The sequence below is a fragment of the Oncorhynchus clarkii genome, chromosome 16 (genome assembly GCF_045791955.1).
Source record: "Oncorhynchus clarkii lewisi isolate Uvic-CL-2024 chromosome 16, UVic_Ocla_1.0, whole genome shotgun sequence".
NCBI lineage: Eukaryota > Metazoa > Chordata > Actinopteri > Salmoniformes > Salmonidae > Oncorhynchus > Oncorhynchus clarkii.
Window position 1 is genome coordinate 14445505 of NC_092162.1, and position 15547 is coordinate 14461051.

Consider the following 15547-nt stretch of genomic DNA (forward strand, 5'->3'; position numbering starts at 1 on the left):
ATGAGCTATGGACAACGAACACTATTGCATTTTATCGATTGCAATTTGAATGCACAGAGATACTGTGACAAGATCCTGAGGCCAAAGTCAATGCCGTTCATCCGCCGCCATCACCTCATGTTTCCGCATGGTAATGCACAGCGCAATGTCGCAAGGATCTGTACACAATTCATGGCAGCTGAAAATGTCCCAGTTCTTCCATGACCTGCATACTCACCAGAGATGGTACCCATTGACCATGTTTGGGATGCTCTGTATCAATGTGTACGACAGCGTGTTCCAGTTCCCGCCAATATCCAGCAACTTCGGACACAGCCATTGAAGAGGAGTGAGACAACATTCCACAGGCCACAATCAACAGTCTGATCAATTCTATGTGAAGGAGATGTCTCGCTGCATGAGGCAAATGGTGGTCACACCAGATACTGACTGGTTTTCTGATCCATCTTTTTTTAAAGGTATCTGTGATCAACAAATGCATATCTGTATTCCCAATCATGTGAAATCCATAGATTAGGGCCTAATTAATTAATTTAAATTGACTAATTTCCTTATATGAACTTTAACTCAGTAACTCAATTGTTGCATTTATTTTTGTTCAGTGTAATACACATCCTAGTGGTCCTCATCAATCACGTTCCTCTCACAATGTACATCCTGGCCATAATGTGTTGGCTTTGGGTTGTGAGGACAGCTTCACCACAGTGAGTGGGGCTAGACTGTGATTTATGCTGATAAAGGCCTGGGAGTCATTTATGTTATCTGGAGAAGTGCTGCCAGCCTCCGGCCAAAACCTCATCCCTTATCAGCAATGCGTTCTCTCACCCCCAGGAGAGGAGGGGCATGGCCCTGGCCTGCACCCTCTTCCACATCTCCTGTAGTTTAAAAAAATATGTATATATTTAACCAGGCAAGTCAGTTAAGGACAAATTCTTATTTACATTGATGGCCAAACCCAGATAACACTGGGCCAATTGTGTGCCGCCCTATGGGACTCCCAATCACGGCCAGATGTGATGCAGCCTGGATTTGAACCAGGTACTGCAGTGACTGACACCTCTTGCAGTGTTTTAGACCACTGCGCCACTCGGGAGCACCAAGAGTTCTGCGAGACTATAATGCAATTATATAGCTGTAACTGCTTATTGCTAAATATTCCCAAGAAGGGATTTCATTTTGATGATGAATATTCCCATAGCCGTAGACCAGCATGAACAATACGTTTTCTGGTCCGAAATGTCTTCTGATCTTCATGAGAAAATAATAATTGTGTAATTAGCTGGAATTACAATTACACATGTAAACAAAGTTGGATAGCACATTGCTTGGTTAAAGTTGGGTGGAAATTATCATTCTTTTTGGTATACAATTGAAGCTCTGAATGAATATGCGGTCCTTAACAAATTAGATGTTCCAAGGTTACACAAACAACCTCTTTGGGCCCTGTGAATGTGACATGTGACATGTGACCACAACTCCATATCATAGTTATCTAAATGACATAGTGGATCATACAGAAGCTGCTGAATGTGTGTGTGTGTGTGGCAGAAGTAGAGGGTGGGCCAGTCCCTGGGGAGGCCTGCCTCTCTTTACAGATGTCTCCTATCCAAATGTTCTGGGTGGAGCACCAAAGAGTGTGTTCAAATGGGGTCAGTGACTGCTTCTTTTACAACACAGAGCCTCTCATAATTCCCATCATTTAAAGGCTTGCTGTATTTCATTGTACTTTACATAGTTTGTTGGCACAGTCTGAGAATGATCCTATATGCGTCATTTGTCTGGGGTGAGAGAACTGTCTACAGTATTGTGGTACGTTAAGCTTATTACCTGCTCTGTTTGACGGTGTAATAAAACTCACAATCACTGCAGTAGAAGACATTTCAACAAGTGTCTGTAGTATTACTGGTGTATCAGTAACAACGTTGTAAATATTTATTCCCTCCATAGTGGTGCTCTCCCTGCTGGCCTGTCTGTGAGGTGAGGAGGGCAGCCACAGCCACCCTACAGACCCTGGCCCAGGTGGACAGCTCTCCCTTTCACCCCACCATCGACAGGTGGGTGAGGACCACCGAGGAGCATCATCGACCTCATTCCAGCACCATCGCTGACCTCACTCACCTCAGCCAGGTCTCTCTCCCTCTCCCACACTCCAGAATTCATATACTGTCCACACACACACACACACACATACATGCACACACATACATGCACACACACATGTGCACACACACAGTCCATAATTAATATACTGTCATATACTGCCCATAATGTCCATATACATATATATTTATATTCTGGACTCTGACATTACTCGTTCTAATATTTCTTAATTCCTTTCTTTACATTTTTCAGATTGCGTGTATTGTTTTATGAACATTGGCATTTAGCCAAACCCACGAGAACTTCTGCAAAATATGTGTACGCAACCAATAAAATGTTTCATTGGATTTTGACACACACACACATAAAACCAACCCATTAGTCACATATAAAAGCCTGGAAGTCAACCTTTATTAATACTTGTTAAAAAAAAACATTGAACACATGAATGTCTTTCCATACTTGTTTCAGTACTCCCATTAATACATGAAAAACAATGGTTAACATGTAAAACAATGGTTAAGATGTAAAACAATGGCTAACATTTAGCATCTCAGAGTTTTTTTTTCTCTCAGAACACCACTCCACAAAGGTCCTAATGGTCATTCTGAAGCATAGAGATAAAAAAAAAAACCCGACATAATAATGAGGTGTATATAATGTTGTTGCTTGCTCCTCTAACTAGTGTATGTCATTGCTTGAGTGGGGTGATGTACTAATAAAAGCCATCAATCCAAGTCAATGAAATGGAGGGCTTTCATCATTGTCAAAAAGCAGAAGTTTTATATTACACTTGGGTGCCTTTTTCGTTTTGTTTGTGCTATTGTACCAATAAAAACAAAGTAAATGTATGCACCTCTCAATCATCATCATCATCATCCTCCCGCTTTCAGCAGTGCTACAAGATATCAAAGGAATATAGTAACACAATGGTATTATAGTACATAATCGAATGAAGTACATTATACAAAGAGAGTAGAAAAATCTAAGTAGAAAAATCCTGAAAGGTACCGAGTGTAAAACGTTTCTAATTAGTGTTCCTCAACCTTTGTCTGTACCAAGGACTGGCATGCTGTAGTTTTTCCTCCTTTGGGGACTTGATTGAATCGGTGTTGGTTCGTAGAAAAAATCCCTCAGATTTCACCATGTTTTTAATAGCCTTTTGATAAAGTACAGTTGCACTAAGGAAGCAATATTCCATGACCTAGTGCCGGACTATAGACCAATGGGGTTGAGAAACGCTGTCGTATGAAGTTGCGTGAATAGTTTGTTTACATGCACAGTGTGTCAGTGGACACCTTTGTCGTATTCAAGTACCCTCCTCTAGGTCTGGGGGTTAATAAATTAGAGACGTGGTGAACTGCCCTGCAGTTGCAATGTGATTGTGGTCAAAAACAAAAGGTAAACGATACAAGGTATCAAATTAGTGTAGTTTTGGGAATGTAAAAACATGATGACAGAACAATGACCTCACTTTGGTTGTTTCATTTGAGAGGTTCATGAGTCAAAAGGGATAAAAAACAAAAATAATGCCATATCTGAACTGCATTCAATGTGCACAATTACCAATATTAACTTAGGTAAACCTGGGTTCACTCTCAGATATTGACCAACAAAGTGTTTAAAAATGCCAGATTTTGTCGATACACATCTCCTACGCTATGTATGATTTTCCATTTACTAATCAAAGCAAATATACACATTTTACACGTTCAGTCCATATCAAAAGTATCTCAGTGTCAACTTATGCTTATACGCTTATGGCTTCCGGCAACACTACCAAATGGGAGTAATGAGAATCGGTTTCTCAATGGGAATATGGACTAACTCACATGGGCTAAAACCAGAGGTGTAAAGTCCTTATGTAAAAATACTTTAAAGTACTACTTAAGTCGTTTTTTTAGGGGTATCTGTACTTTACTTTACTGTTTATATTTTTGACAACTTTTACTTTTACTCCACTACATTCCTTATGAAAATAATGTACTTTTTACTCCATTCATTTTCCCTGTCACCCATAAGTACTAGTTACATTTCGAATGCTTAGCAGGACAGAAAAAATAGCCAATTCACACACTTATCAAGAGACCATCCCTGGTCATCCCTACTGTCTCTGATCTGGGGGACTGACTAAACTCGATTGCTTCTTTTGTAAATTATGTTGGAGTGTTGGAGTGTTGGAGTGTTGGAGTGTTGGAGTGTGCCCCTGGCTAGCCGTAAAATAATAAAACAAGAAAATCATCAAAAGTAAAACATTTACTTTTGATACTTAAGTACATTTAAAACCAAATACTTTTAGACTTTTACTCAAGTAGTATTTTACTGGGTGGCTTTCACTTGTACTTGAGTCATTTTCTATTAAGGTATCTTTACTTTTACTCAAGTATGACTTCGTTACTTTTTCCACCACTGGCTAAGACTGAGTTTAACTAATTTGGACATCAGAGAAAAAAACATAATCAAGCCCTGTTGTGTGACCCCCTAAACAATTTGCCCTTATGAAATCTTTCAATGTACAAAAGAGAGATCTAAAAAGCTATATGTAAATATTCACAAAAGAGAGATGCAAAAAGCTAATCTAGATTGGTTTGACAGCAGGTTCGTCATACTAGAAAAAATCCAATCCTTGTGGTTGAAAGTAAATCGACTCAGTGATAACTAAAGCCACACAAAGGCCTAGTCTACTCTACTGTCACCTTGACACTTACCATCATCGGATACTCAGTAGTTGATAAACAAATTTCATCCATTGTAGTATTTTTCCTCCTATGACTTAATCTTTTGCTGTCCAGCAACAAACCATTACATCTCCTGCTAAATTCACCCCAACTCAAATAAATACTATGTTTATTTTTGGTTGAGGGAGCATATTTGGCAGCGGGGACTATTGCTTTATTGGAGTGGGGTCCCTAAATCGCTTTCATGGTCTGTTGTTGGGGCACGGTGGGGGGCGCGAGGGAGGGGGGCAGGGGGGCCCTGGGGGGGTGCGGGAGGGGGGTGGCCCCGGGGGTAGCTGGCTGACGGGCGGTGCCCGCGGGGGCGAGCTGGTCTGTGCTGGCGGCGGTGTAGTGGGGCGGATCAGGGGACGATAGTCTGGAGCAGGGGGACTATGGGCCCGAGGAGGGGCCTTGGCTGCTGCCGCTGCCTCGTCCTTCACCCGGGTGAAGTTGATGCATCGACCCTGGGGGGAAAGAGACCGTAACATCCAATTACATGGTGATCAATGTCCTAAAAGTCAGGAGGCATACAGAACCCCATTAAGCTACAGTAAAGACATAACTCAGATTACATTGCACCCCTCTCCCCTCCCCCACATGGTCCAGCTCACCTCCCACGTACAGTACACAGGTGTCTTACCCATCAGCCCCTGCTGTGACCTCTGTACCCTCTCCTCCCAGCCCAATGTCCTGTTCCAATGTCCTGTTCCAATGAAACTGTTCCAATGTTCTGTTACCAATGAAACTGTGGCCGCTTTCCAATAACCCCAAGTTGTTTATAGCACCATATGGAGAATGAGAGAGAGAGAAATGTAGAGACAGAGGGGGGTGGGGGGGTTGCTGTGATTTGAGTCAATTCAAAGCAATACGTTCCTTTTGCAGCATAAACTTTTGCTCCTTATTCTCGTCCACCACAGCTACTTCCCTACATAGTGAGAACCCCTAACTTCGACCACAGTGGTGTCTTACAGTGCACTCTCGCGGTATATGGTCTAACTCAGATTTATGCCCTTAACAGACAGACATCCCAGTGGCCCTTTTTCCATTCCCCACGCAGCTAGGCAGACATGGACTTACTAGGTCATACTGGAGAGCCATTTAACATATGCAAACACGCACGCACGCACGCACGCACGCACGCACGCACGCACGCACGCACGCACGCACGCACGCACACACACACACACACACACACACACACACACACACACACACACACACACACACACACACACACACACACACACACACACACACACACACACACACACACACACACACACACACACACACCCTGAGTGGCTGCAATGAAAACAACAGAGGACACATTCCATTCATCTTGACTTGTAAATGATATATGAGGGTAGAAAAAATACAGAAATCCTCTGGTAAACAAACTCGGTCTCTGACATTCAATCAAGTCAATAACAGGATGAGAACATGAGAAGGGTCATGGATTCTAATCAAATATTCTTTCATTCTCAGTGCATACGTTCTCTGCAGACCCTTTGAGAGAGGCTCATTTTAGCAACCTTTCTGCAACCTTTCTGCGAGTTCATAACATTGAACCACTGTGGTCAAATCAAATCAAGCTTTATTTATACAGCACATTTCAGACATGGAACACAAGCATTTCGCTAAACCCGCAAAAACATCTGCTAAAGATGTGTATGTGACCAATAAAATTTGATTTGATTTGAATGTACTTCACAGGAAAAAATCTAATGAAAACAATAAATAAAAACTGAAATATTTACTACACAACAAACATAAGAGGATAAAAACAAAATAATTACAATAAAACTGAAGGAATAAAAGGCACCCTAAGGAAAAGCAAAAAATGTGTTTTAAGATCTCTTTTAAATATGTCCACAGTTTCGGCCCCCCTCAGGTTCTCTGGCAGGCTGTTCCTGAGGCTGGGGGCATAATAACTAATGGATGCCTCTCCGTGCATCTTGGTCCTAGGCTTTAGGATAATTAAAAGGCCAGTGCCAGTGCCAGAGGACCTGAGGGACCTACTGGGTACATAAGTTAAAAACATGTCTGACGTATTGGGGTGCACAAGCATGGATTGATTGAAAAACCAATAGAAGAATCTGGTGCGAGACTTTACAAAGGCAAAACAACGATGCCCCTTCAAACCTCCCTCTCCCATTAAAACCCAGAGCTCATAAAACAGACTAGCCTGTGTTACGTCAGAATGGTTGTCATGTGCCCCCCACTGGTTGAGACGACTCTCGCGGTCATCTCTGCTCGCTATTACATCATGTCGTTCGCATTGCGAACACTCTGTCAGACGTTAAATCAAAGCCTCTAATGTAACCTCAGGAGGCGATCTGCTCGAACACATGATGTTCTATGTAGGAGCTCGCTGAGAAGTTGAGAGTATTTGGAGACATAGCTGTGGTCCTATGTAGCGGTGTGGAGCCAGCGAATTAAGACTAGGGCTGCACAGAGAGAGAGGGATATGACTAAACCAGACTATGCACAGATAATCATACCCTGTAGGGCTGTGCTCACAGTACACAAGCGCACACACACTGCACTATACCACACTCAACCGAAACTAAGCAAACAAGGAGTGTGTCTGGGTGTCCTAAACCAGCACAGAGAATCCCACAGTAAAGCTGGGGAGGAAGTTAGAGAGAGGGAGGGAGGGAGGAAGAGAGGGAGGGAGGGGGGAAGAGAGGGAGGGGGAGAGAGGGGTAGAGAGAGAGGGAGAGAGAGGGAGGGAGAGAGAGAGGGGGGGGGGGTAGAGAAGGGGAGATCACACTCTACTTGAACATAGCTATGCTCAATCATGAGGCATCAAAGCCAAAGAAATTGCACAATATTAAGAAATAGTATAGATGGAAGGAAAGTAGTATAGAAATACACCAAAAAATAGTTAGGCAGCAACAAATTCAATCCCTTCTAGACAATTTCCTGGACAAAATGTTTCACTGTAATAGTGAAGGAGTAAACTTGTCAGTAGAAAACCTAACCACTCTCAGCTTCCCTATCAAATCCCAAAATTTCAAGCAGACAACCTAAGGAAATGAACAGCAATGACAAATGGTTTGATGAAGAATGCCTAAGAAATAAATTGAGAAACCTACCCAACCAAAAACATAGGGACCCAGAAAACCTGAGCCTACGCCTTCACTATTGTGAATCACTAAAACAATACAGAAATACACTACGGGAAAACAGCACGTCAGAAATCTAACTACTTCTGGGAAAATTGGAAAACTCTAAACAAACAACAACATGAAGGATTATCCATCCAAAATTGAGATGTATGGATAAACCACTTCTCCAATGTTTTTGGCTCTATAACAACGAACAAACTTATACATGATCAAATACGAATCTTAAAATCATCTATTAAAGACAACCAGAACCCACTGGATTCTCCAATTACATTGAATGAACTACAGGACAAAATACAAACCCCCCAACCTGTGGGGTCGATGGTATCCAAAATTAAATGATAAAATATACAGACCACAAATTCCAATTGGCTATACTTAAACTCTTTAACATCATCTTCAGCTATGGCATCTTTCCCAATATTTGGAACCAAGGACTGATCACCCGAATACACAAAAGTGGAGACAAATTTGATCCCAATAACTACTGGGGGATATGCGTCAACAGCAACCTTGGGAAAATCCTCTGCATTATCAATAACAGTAGATTCGTACATTTCCTCAGCGAAAACAATGTACTGAGCAAATGTCAAATTGGATTTTTACCAAATGACCGTACGACAGACCACGGATTCACCCTGCACACCCTAATTGACAAACAAACAAACCAAAACAAAGGCAAAGTCTTCTCATGCTTTGTTGATTTAAAAAAAGTTTTCACCTCAATTTGGTATCAGGGTCTGCTATACAAATTCATCGAAAGTGGTGTTGGGGTAAAAATATACAACAGTATAAAATACATGCACACAAACAACAAGTGTGCAGTGAAAATGTGCAAAACACACATGCATTTCTTTCCACAGGGCCGGGGGTGAGACAGGGATGCAGCTTAAGCACCACCCTCTTCAACATATATATCAACAAATTGGCGAGGGCACTAGAATCATCTGCAGCACCCGGCCTCACCTTACTATAATCTGAAGTCAAATGTCTATTGATGATCTGGTGCTTCTGTCCCCAACCAAGGAGTGCCTACAGCAGCCCCTAGATCTTCTGCACAGATTCTGTTAGACCTAGATATTCTGCACAGATTCTGTTAGACCTAGATCTTCTGCACAGATTCTGTTAGACCTAGATTTTCTGCACAGATTCTGTTAGACCTGGTTGGGAGGTCTGGGGTCCGCTCACCAACCAAGAATTCACAAAATGGGACAAACACCAAATTGAGACTCTGCATGTACAATTCTGCAAAAATATAATATGTGTACGACGTAAAACAGCAAATAATGCATGCAGAGCAGAATTAGGCCGATACCCGCTAATTATCAAAATCCAGAAAATAACCGTTATATTCTACAACCACCTAAAAGGAAGCGATTCCCAAACCTTCCATAACAAAGCCATCACCAACAAAGAAATTAACCTGGAGAGAAGCTGGTCCTGGGGCTCGATTCACAAACACAAACAGACCCCACAGAGCCCCAGGACCGCAACACAATTAGACCCAACCAAATCACGAGAAAACAAAAGATAATTAGTTGACACATTGGAAAGAATGTACAAAAAAACTGAGCAAACTAGAAAGCTGAAAACCTGACCACTGGGACTGACCCAAACTTAAGGAAAGCTTTGACTATGTACACTCAGTGAGCATAGCCTTGCTATTGAGAAAGGCCGCCGAATGCAGACCTGGCTCTCAAGAGAAGACAGGCTATGGCACACTTCCCACAAAATGAGGTGGAAACTGAGATGCACTTCCTAACCTCCTGCCAAATGTATGACCATATTAGAGAGACACATATTTCCCTCAGATTACACAGACCTTACAAAGAATTCGAAAACAAGTCCATTTTCGATCAACTCCCATATCTATTAGGTGAAATACCACTGTTGTCATCACAGCAACAAGATCTGTGACCTGTTGCCACGAGAAAAGGGCAACCAGTGAAAAACAAACACCATTGTAAATACAACCTATATTTATGTTTATTTATTTTCCCTTTAACTATTTTCACATCATTACAACACTGCATTTATACATAATATGACATTTGAAATGTCTTTATTCTTTTGGAACCTTTGTGATTGCAAGGTTTACTGTTCATTTTCTATTGTTTATTTCACTTTTGTTCATTATCTACTTCACTTGCTTTGGCAATGTAAACATATGTTTCCCATGCCAACAAAGCCTCATGAGTTGAAATTGAAAGAAAGAGAGAGCAACAGATGCTGCCTTTCTGTTTTTCAGTAGTCATGGAGTTAGATCAATAGCTACGTGAGTTGTATTCACAGGATGCATAGACTAGGGGACATAGCAGGTCCATTGTAAACTGATGAAATCAAAGGAAACTGGGCTTGATAGATCAGCCTTTCTACTGTGGATACGAGGAGCATTCAGTCGTGTTTTATGGAATTGTACTGGAAAGGCTTTTAGCCAAAGCTTCTCTCAATAGTGCCATTCAGGATACAGGCGTCGTCATAGCAATCTGCGTGGTGATAAAATGCAACATAGCAACAGACTGAAATATGTCTGTCGGGAAACCAGATCTGACCTTGGCCAAATGGATCCAATGGAACACACAAGGCCTGTACATGATCTGTGAACACCAATATGGCCTGTGTGTGTGTGAGAGTGAAAGAGCTGTGTTACCAACAAGCATGGCCCGGTCTCCTCAGGTAACACTTTACACAGGAAAGAAAAGAGCTCCTCTGCCTTGTATGTGTGTTCATTCCTCCCTGAAGGAAAAAATACATATTACACCAGTACAAGTAGGCCTACCTCTGAATTTTTGTGCTTCTTCGTAACCGACCGCAAATTACTAGAGTAGGCGACGCCATTACACGGAAAGATGGAAACGATTCCGCTGGAGTAAGCATTGCGTCACGTAACCCTTTGCAGGTGGCGATCGTTAAAAGCTTTCCTGGGTCAAACCCTTTGAACAAAGTATCGACATCTTTTTGTCCGAGAGAAATCTGAAGGACGCTAATCATCATTGTTCCTCTTTGCGGTCGAAAGCTGACTTCCCGTGTCGTTGTTGAGAGCTTGTCTGGCAGTACAGTCATGTCTTCTCAGTTCCTATTTTTGGCCGAGAGAATACTCTTTAAATGTGGAATTCCAGTTAAAAAGGGCTATTGAAGATTTTCTGCAAATAACGCATGATTTTAACTAGGACCTGGAGAGGTGCCATCTCAACAGGCTAGCTGCAGCTCTCAAAGGAAAGAGATCTATGGGATACAGTCCCTCAGATAGTCCAGCCCTCCAAAGTGCATATCTAGAGCAAAACCAACTTCAATCCAAACTCCAATCTCCATTTTGATACTAAGGGTCAGCATTGCAAAGTTAAAACATGTGAAAGTAGAGATTTTAAAACATTAAGAGGAACTTCCTGGAGTGTGTCCACAGTCCTGGTTTATTTCCCTTTTATGGCTGATTTGAAGCAGGTGTTGGGTTCTGCCTGGTCATGAATCTTGGCACTGGTGAGGTGTCGGCCACTGCAGGGGCGTTTTTGGGGGATTGGACTGTCTGATGAGGGATTGGACTAAGGCTGGGCTCCCAGGGTTTTTTAAGGCTTTAGTACTCACATGTTCTCCTGGCTGAGGCCTCATGAGAGAGACCTGGTCGTAACCGCGGCGAAACAGGGCCCAAATGGCGTCCAGTTTACCCTGCCGACAAGAGACAGAGAAACGACTACAGTGAATACTGTCAAAAATACATTCTAGCTAGCAAACTGGTAAGTGTGCATGGCCAATATGTTCTTTCATACTACACAGTACCCTATTATAAAAGTAGCGGTAGTGAGGAAGAGAGTGTACATACTAGTCTTAGAAAGAAACGAAGAAAGGAAAGAGAAGATAAGTGTGTTTCTACCTGTATGGGAGTGTACCACTTCCTATCCGCGGCTGGCTTCCTGTTGTGGGCCTTCTTGGGCTTGGGCTCGTAAGGCTCAAACTCCTGCTCGGGCATTTTCACCACAGCGTTCTTGGGCATCTCCAGTTTAGCCCCCTCCTCCGTTGAACCCTTCCCTCCCCAGCGCACCTGTAGGAGTGGAACACAGCTTATATGACCTACAGTACCCGCAGAAGGGGTTTTACATACTACACACGGGCAGTGATGTAGTCTATAATAAAATTCCAACTTTGGTGTGTTTGTGAGGAAATATGGAGGATAAAGACTCTTGACAATTTCAATGTCAAAAGTGGATTAGATCCAACTCGCCTCCATTCTTTTGATTCCTCCGACTCCTCTTCCTCCATAGTAGGATGCATCCACAGTGGGCCACTTCTTCTTGGGCATGCCATCTTCATCATCTGATTCCTGGCGGAGAGAAAAGATAGGAGACAGTAGATCTAGCTGGTCTGTCATAGTATAATAGATACAGTAGATCTAGCTGGTCTGTCATAGTATAATAGATACAGTAGATCTAGCTGGTCTGTCATATTATAATAGATACAGTAGATCTAGCTGGTCTGTCATAGTATAATAGATACAGTAGATCTAGCTGGTCTGTCATATTATAATAGAGATCTACTGTCTCTACTGTCTCTGTTCATGTGTTACGATATTATGCATCTTTCCCGTAGTCTTGGCCACGATAGTAAGCGTCTACAAAAAGCTATTTATCTCACTTGCCTTATTAGCTTATTTCATTCACCAACAAAATAGCTTCACAGAAAGTAAAACAAGAATTCCGCCAAAAAGGAAATAGAATTGAAAGACTCCCAGTGAGAGTAAAATAGAGAATTAGTAAGCGCTTTAGGCCATTCATGCATCAGAGATCAATAGAATATAATGCCTCTGCTTCACGAACAGCTGTGTCACATCCATGGAAAATGTGACAAAGACTTATTATTTGTAATCAACTTCTCTGGCGAAATGCCCTGAAAAGGCCTCATGACTGCATCACTTAACATTTTGTCACTTACTCTTCGATTTTTCATCTGAATACTGTTGCTTTTTCTTGGAACTTCATCCATATTGAGCATAGACCCCACTGAGCTTGATGATGCGTTCCCTGGCTCACTAATAGGCCTGTGCTATGATTGAGACCCTGTGTGTGACTGAGTGTGTATGTGTGTATAGTCTATAATGCATGCGTATACTTTCAGAGATTTAAGAGCTGACTTACTGGCTCTGGAGGGGGTGGCGGAGGAGGCTCCTTGATCACCTTGACAGGAAGTTCAGGGGAGAAAGTCACATTAATATCAATTGTTGGATACTAGCTATGTTTCCAGTGATTTTTCTTTTCAACATTTAGAACGTTTGCATAGAAAATAGATTAGACAATCGCCTGCTAGGGTGCGTATCCATTTAACAATCTTGTTTTGATAAAACAGCTGGATGTAATGACATGACACCAGAAAAACTACAGTGTCTAATAAAAATGTAGTGGCTGAAGTGTTTCATTATCCATTGAGGTAAATTGCGCATGAATCAATTGGCTACAGCCTGTATCCCCTCCCACCTATCTGTTTTATGTCTCAGGTAGCCCGAGAAAGCCAGAATGGATAGAATGCAATAACTGTCTAATATTTGCCATATTCTAATCATTCCCATGTGCCTGAATGTATCGCCGTGGCGAAAGTTGCACTCCTGTAGATCTGACATAATTGGATGGTGAAACTTGTATCAAGACAACCAGAAAAACAAGGAAAAACAATTCAGCTGTTCTTGAACGTCAGGAAAAGTATCCTGCAAAGAAACATGATTTTTTTTATAGTTGAAAAATAGATTTAGTAGGCAATCATCATTTATTGTCCAAATAAAGAATGTTCAACAAAAGGAAAACCACAGATGTATCATGTATCATCTGATTGAACTGCAAAACTGAAAGAAATGTGTCACAAACGTTTAAAGTAATGTTTCCTGGTAAGTAAAAGCCCTTACAAACAATAACAACATAATTGTCATTAGATTGAACCAGGTTACTTTGTTTATGGTAATTACATAAGTCATTCCAATGAAAATTACTCTGCTATAGGGTCTACTCTATACAGTATACAGATGTAGGACCTTAATTTGAGCCAGTTTGCTACAGCAGGAAAATAATCCTGCAGTAACAGGAAATTTGAATTATTATGTGGATTATAATGAATGGACATTTTTGTAGGGGTTGATACATTTGATATAAAAATCATGTCTGAAATTTCCAAGTGGAAATAACAAACTTCAGAAGCCTTTTCAAGTCACAAATACACCACATGTTTTAAATGTCATACATTGCAGGAAAGTTCTCCTGCAACCGGGTGATCAAATTAAAATCCTACACCTGTAAAATAACACATGGCCCATAATCGGCATCATATTGAACCAACTGTTAATGGAGGGTTACACTAACCACAGTGCAGCAGAGGGGCCAGAACCACCACATGAACAGCACGGCCATTAACAGGAACAGAACCAGGAGGGTGATGAGAAGGATGGTGCCATCAAACTGCCAGGGAAGATAAAAGACAGAGTTAAGACAGGGTTACGACTAACATTAGGAGGAGGAGGAAGCAGAAATAAAAAACAGAACACGATTCAGATAGAAGAAACAAACCAAAGATTCAATGCAAAATCATGGAAATTGGATAATTGTTTCCCAACATTTGACAATTTCTAGTAAGTTTTGAGTTGTAGTTGTAATGTGATTGGTAGAGCATACTTACACACTCTGTGGTGGTGATGTGTACAGAGCTAGTGATGAACGACAGGCCTTCATTCATGCTCACTTGTAGATAAACAACCCTGAAACACAAAAACAGACAAATTAGGCTAGTTAAGACCTGCTTGCCCAAGACCACTGAATGGCAAAAGAGCACAGTTGTCCAGTGCCAAGGTGCCACACAAAGAGAGCTTTGCAAACAAAACTATTAATGCGCATCCATGTTATTACATGTCTGAGACTAAGTAGGGCACTGGTATCAAAGTTGGTTTAACCCTTTTTCAGCCAAGAGAGGTTTTTACCTTGCCCGATCAAAAACAGTTGATGCCCACATTTCTTCATATCTCCAAAAACTACTGCAAGTACCTTTCTCTTCTGGGTGCAAAACAATTATTCACATGTGACCTCAGGGAGCCTGGAAAACTTCTCAAACTTTGGTGATAAAAAGCCTAATTTGGAATTCCCTGCATTTTCTAGGGTTGCAACGCACGCAGACTGATCAACAGGATATGCGAACTAGGGCATTTGGACTGATAAGCATTATTTGGTTTGGCTGTCTGGAGTCCGTGGGTTAAATTCAGTGCCAGCAAACGGCTAGACTCCACTCTTATCCCTGAAAGAAGTAACGATCAAGGGAAAAAAATATGGTCAGTTGGACTTGGGCCATGTTCACATTTTGTGGAGATGTAAGTATGCGTGTGCATGTGTGTGAGGGGAGAATGATCAATTTGACCATGGGGTGCTAACTGCTAGATGACTCTACAGAATAAAAGAAGATGAAAGACGAGGAGAAAAAGATGGTGAAAAACAATGGGAGAGAGGGTAGGAGGAGGGAAGGAGGAGGGAGTTAACTAGAGAAACTGGATGTTCAGGAATAAAATACCAGACAGAGGAAGACAGGAAGTGCCAGTCTTGGCTGTGTGGTGTTAGACATCTGTTAAACAAGCAGATGAAA

The 15547-nt window shown here is 41.7% G+C and overlaps 1 protein-coding gene across 1 annotated transcript in view; it reads right to left on the bottom strand.

Moving 5' to 3' along the window:
* Positions 1–2489: 2489 nt before the first annotated feature.
* Positions 2490–15547, bottom strand: part of LOC139368009 (anthrax toxin receptor 1-like) — a 30783-nt gene continuing 17725 nt past the window's right edge. Inside the window, exons 12-18 of the mRNA XM_071106490.1 lie at positions 14597–14675; positions 14284–14379; positions 13075–13113; positions 12165–12263; positions 11817–11984; positions 11531–11611; positions 2490–5281 (exon numbers count right to left, since the gene is read on the bottom strand). Of these exons, the coding sequence (XP_070962591.1) occupies positions 5021–5281; positions 11531–11611; positions 11817–11984; positions 12165–12263; positions 13075–13113; positions 14284–14379; positions 14597–14675 (823 nt within the window). The 3' untranslated portion in view covers positions 2490–5020. The remainder of the gene's footprint in view (positions 5282–11530; positions 11612–11816; positions 11985–12164; positions 12264–13074; positions 13114–14283; positions 14380–14596; positions 14676–15547) is intronic.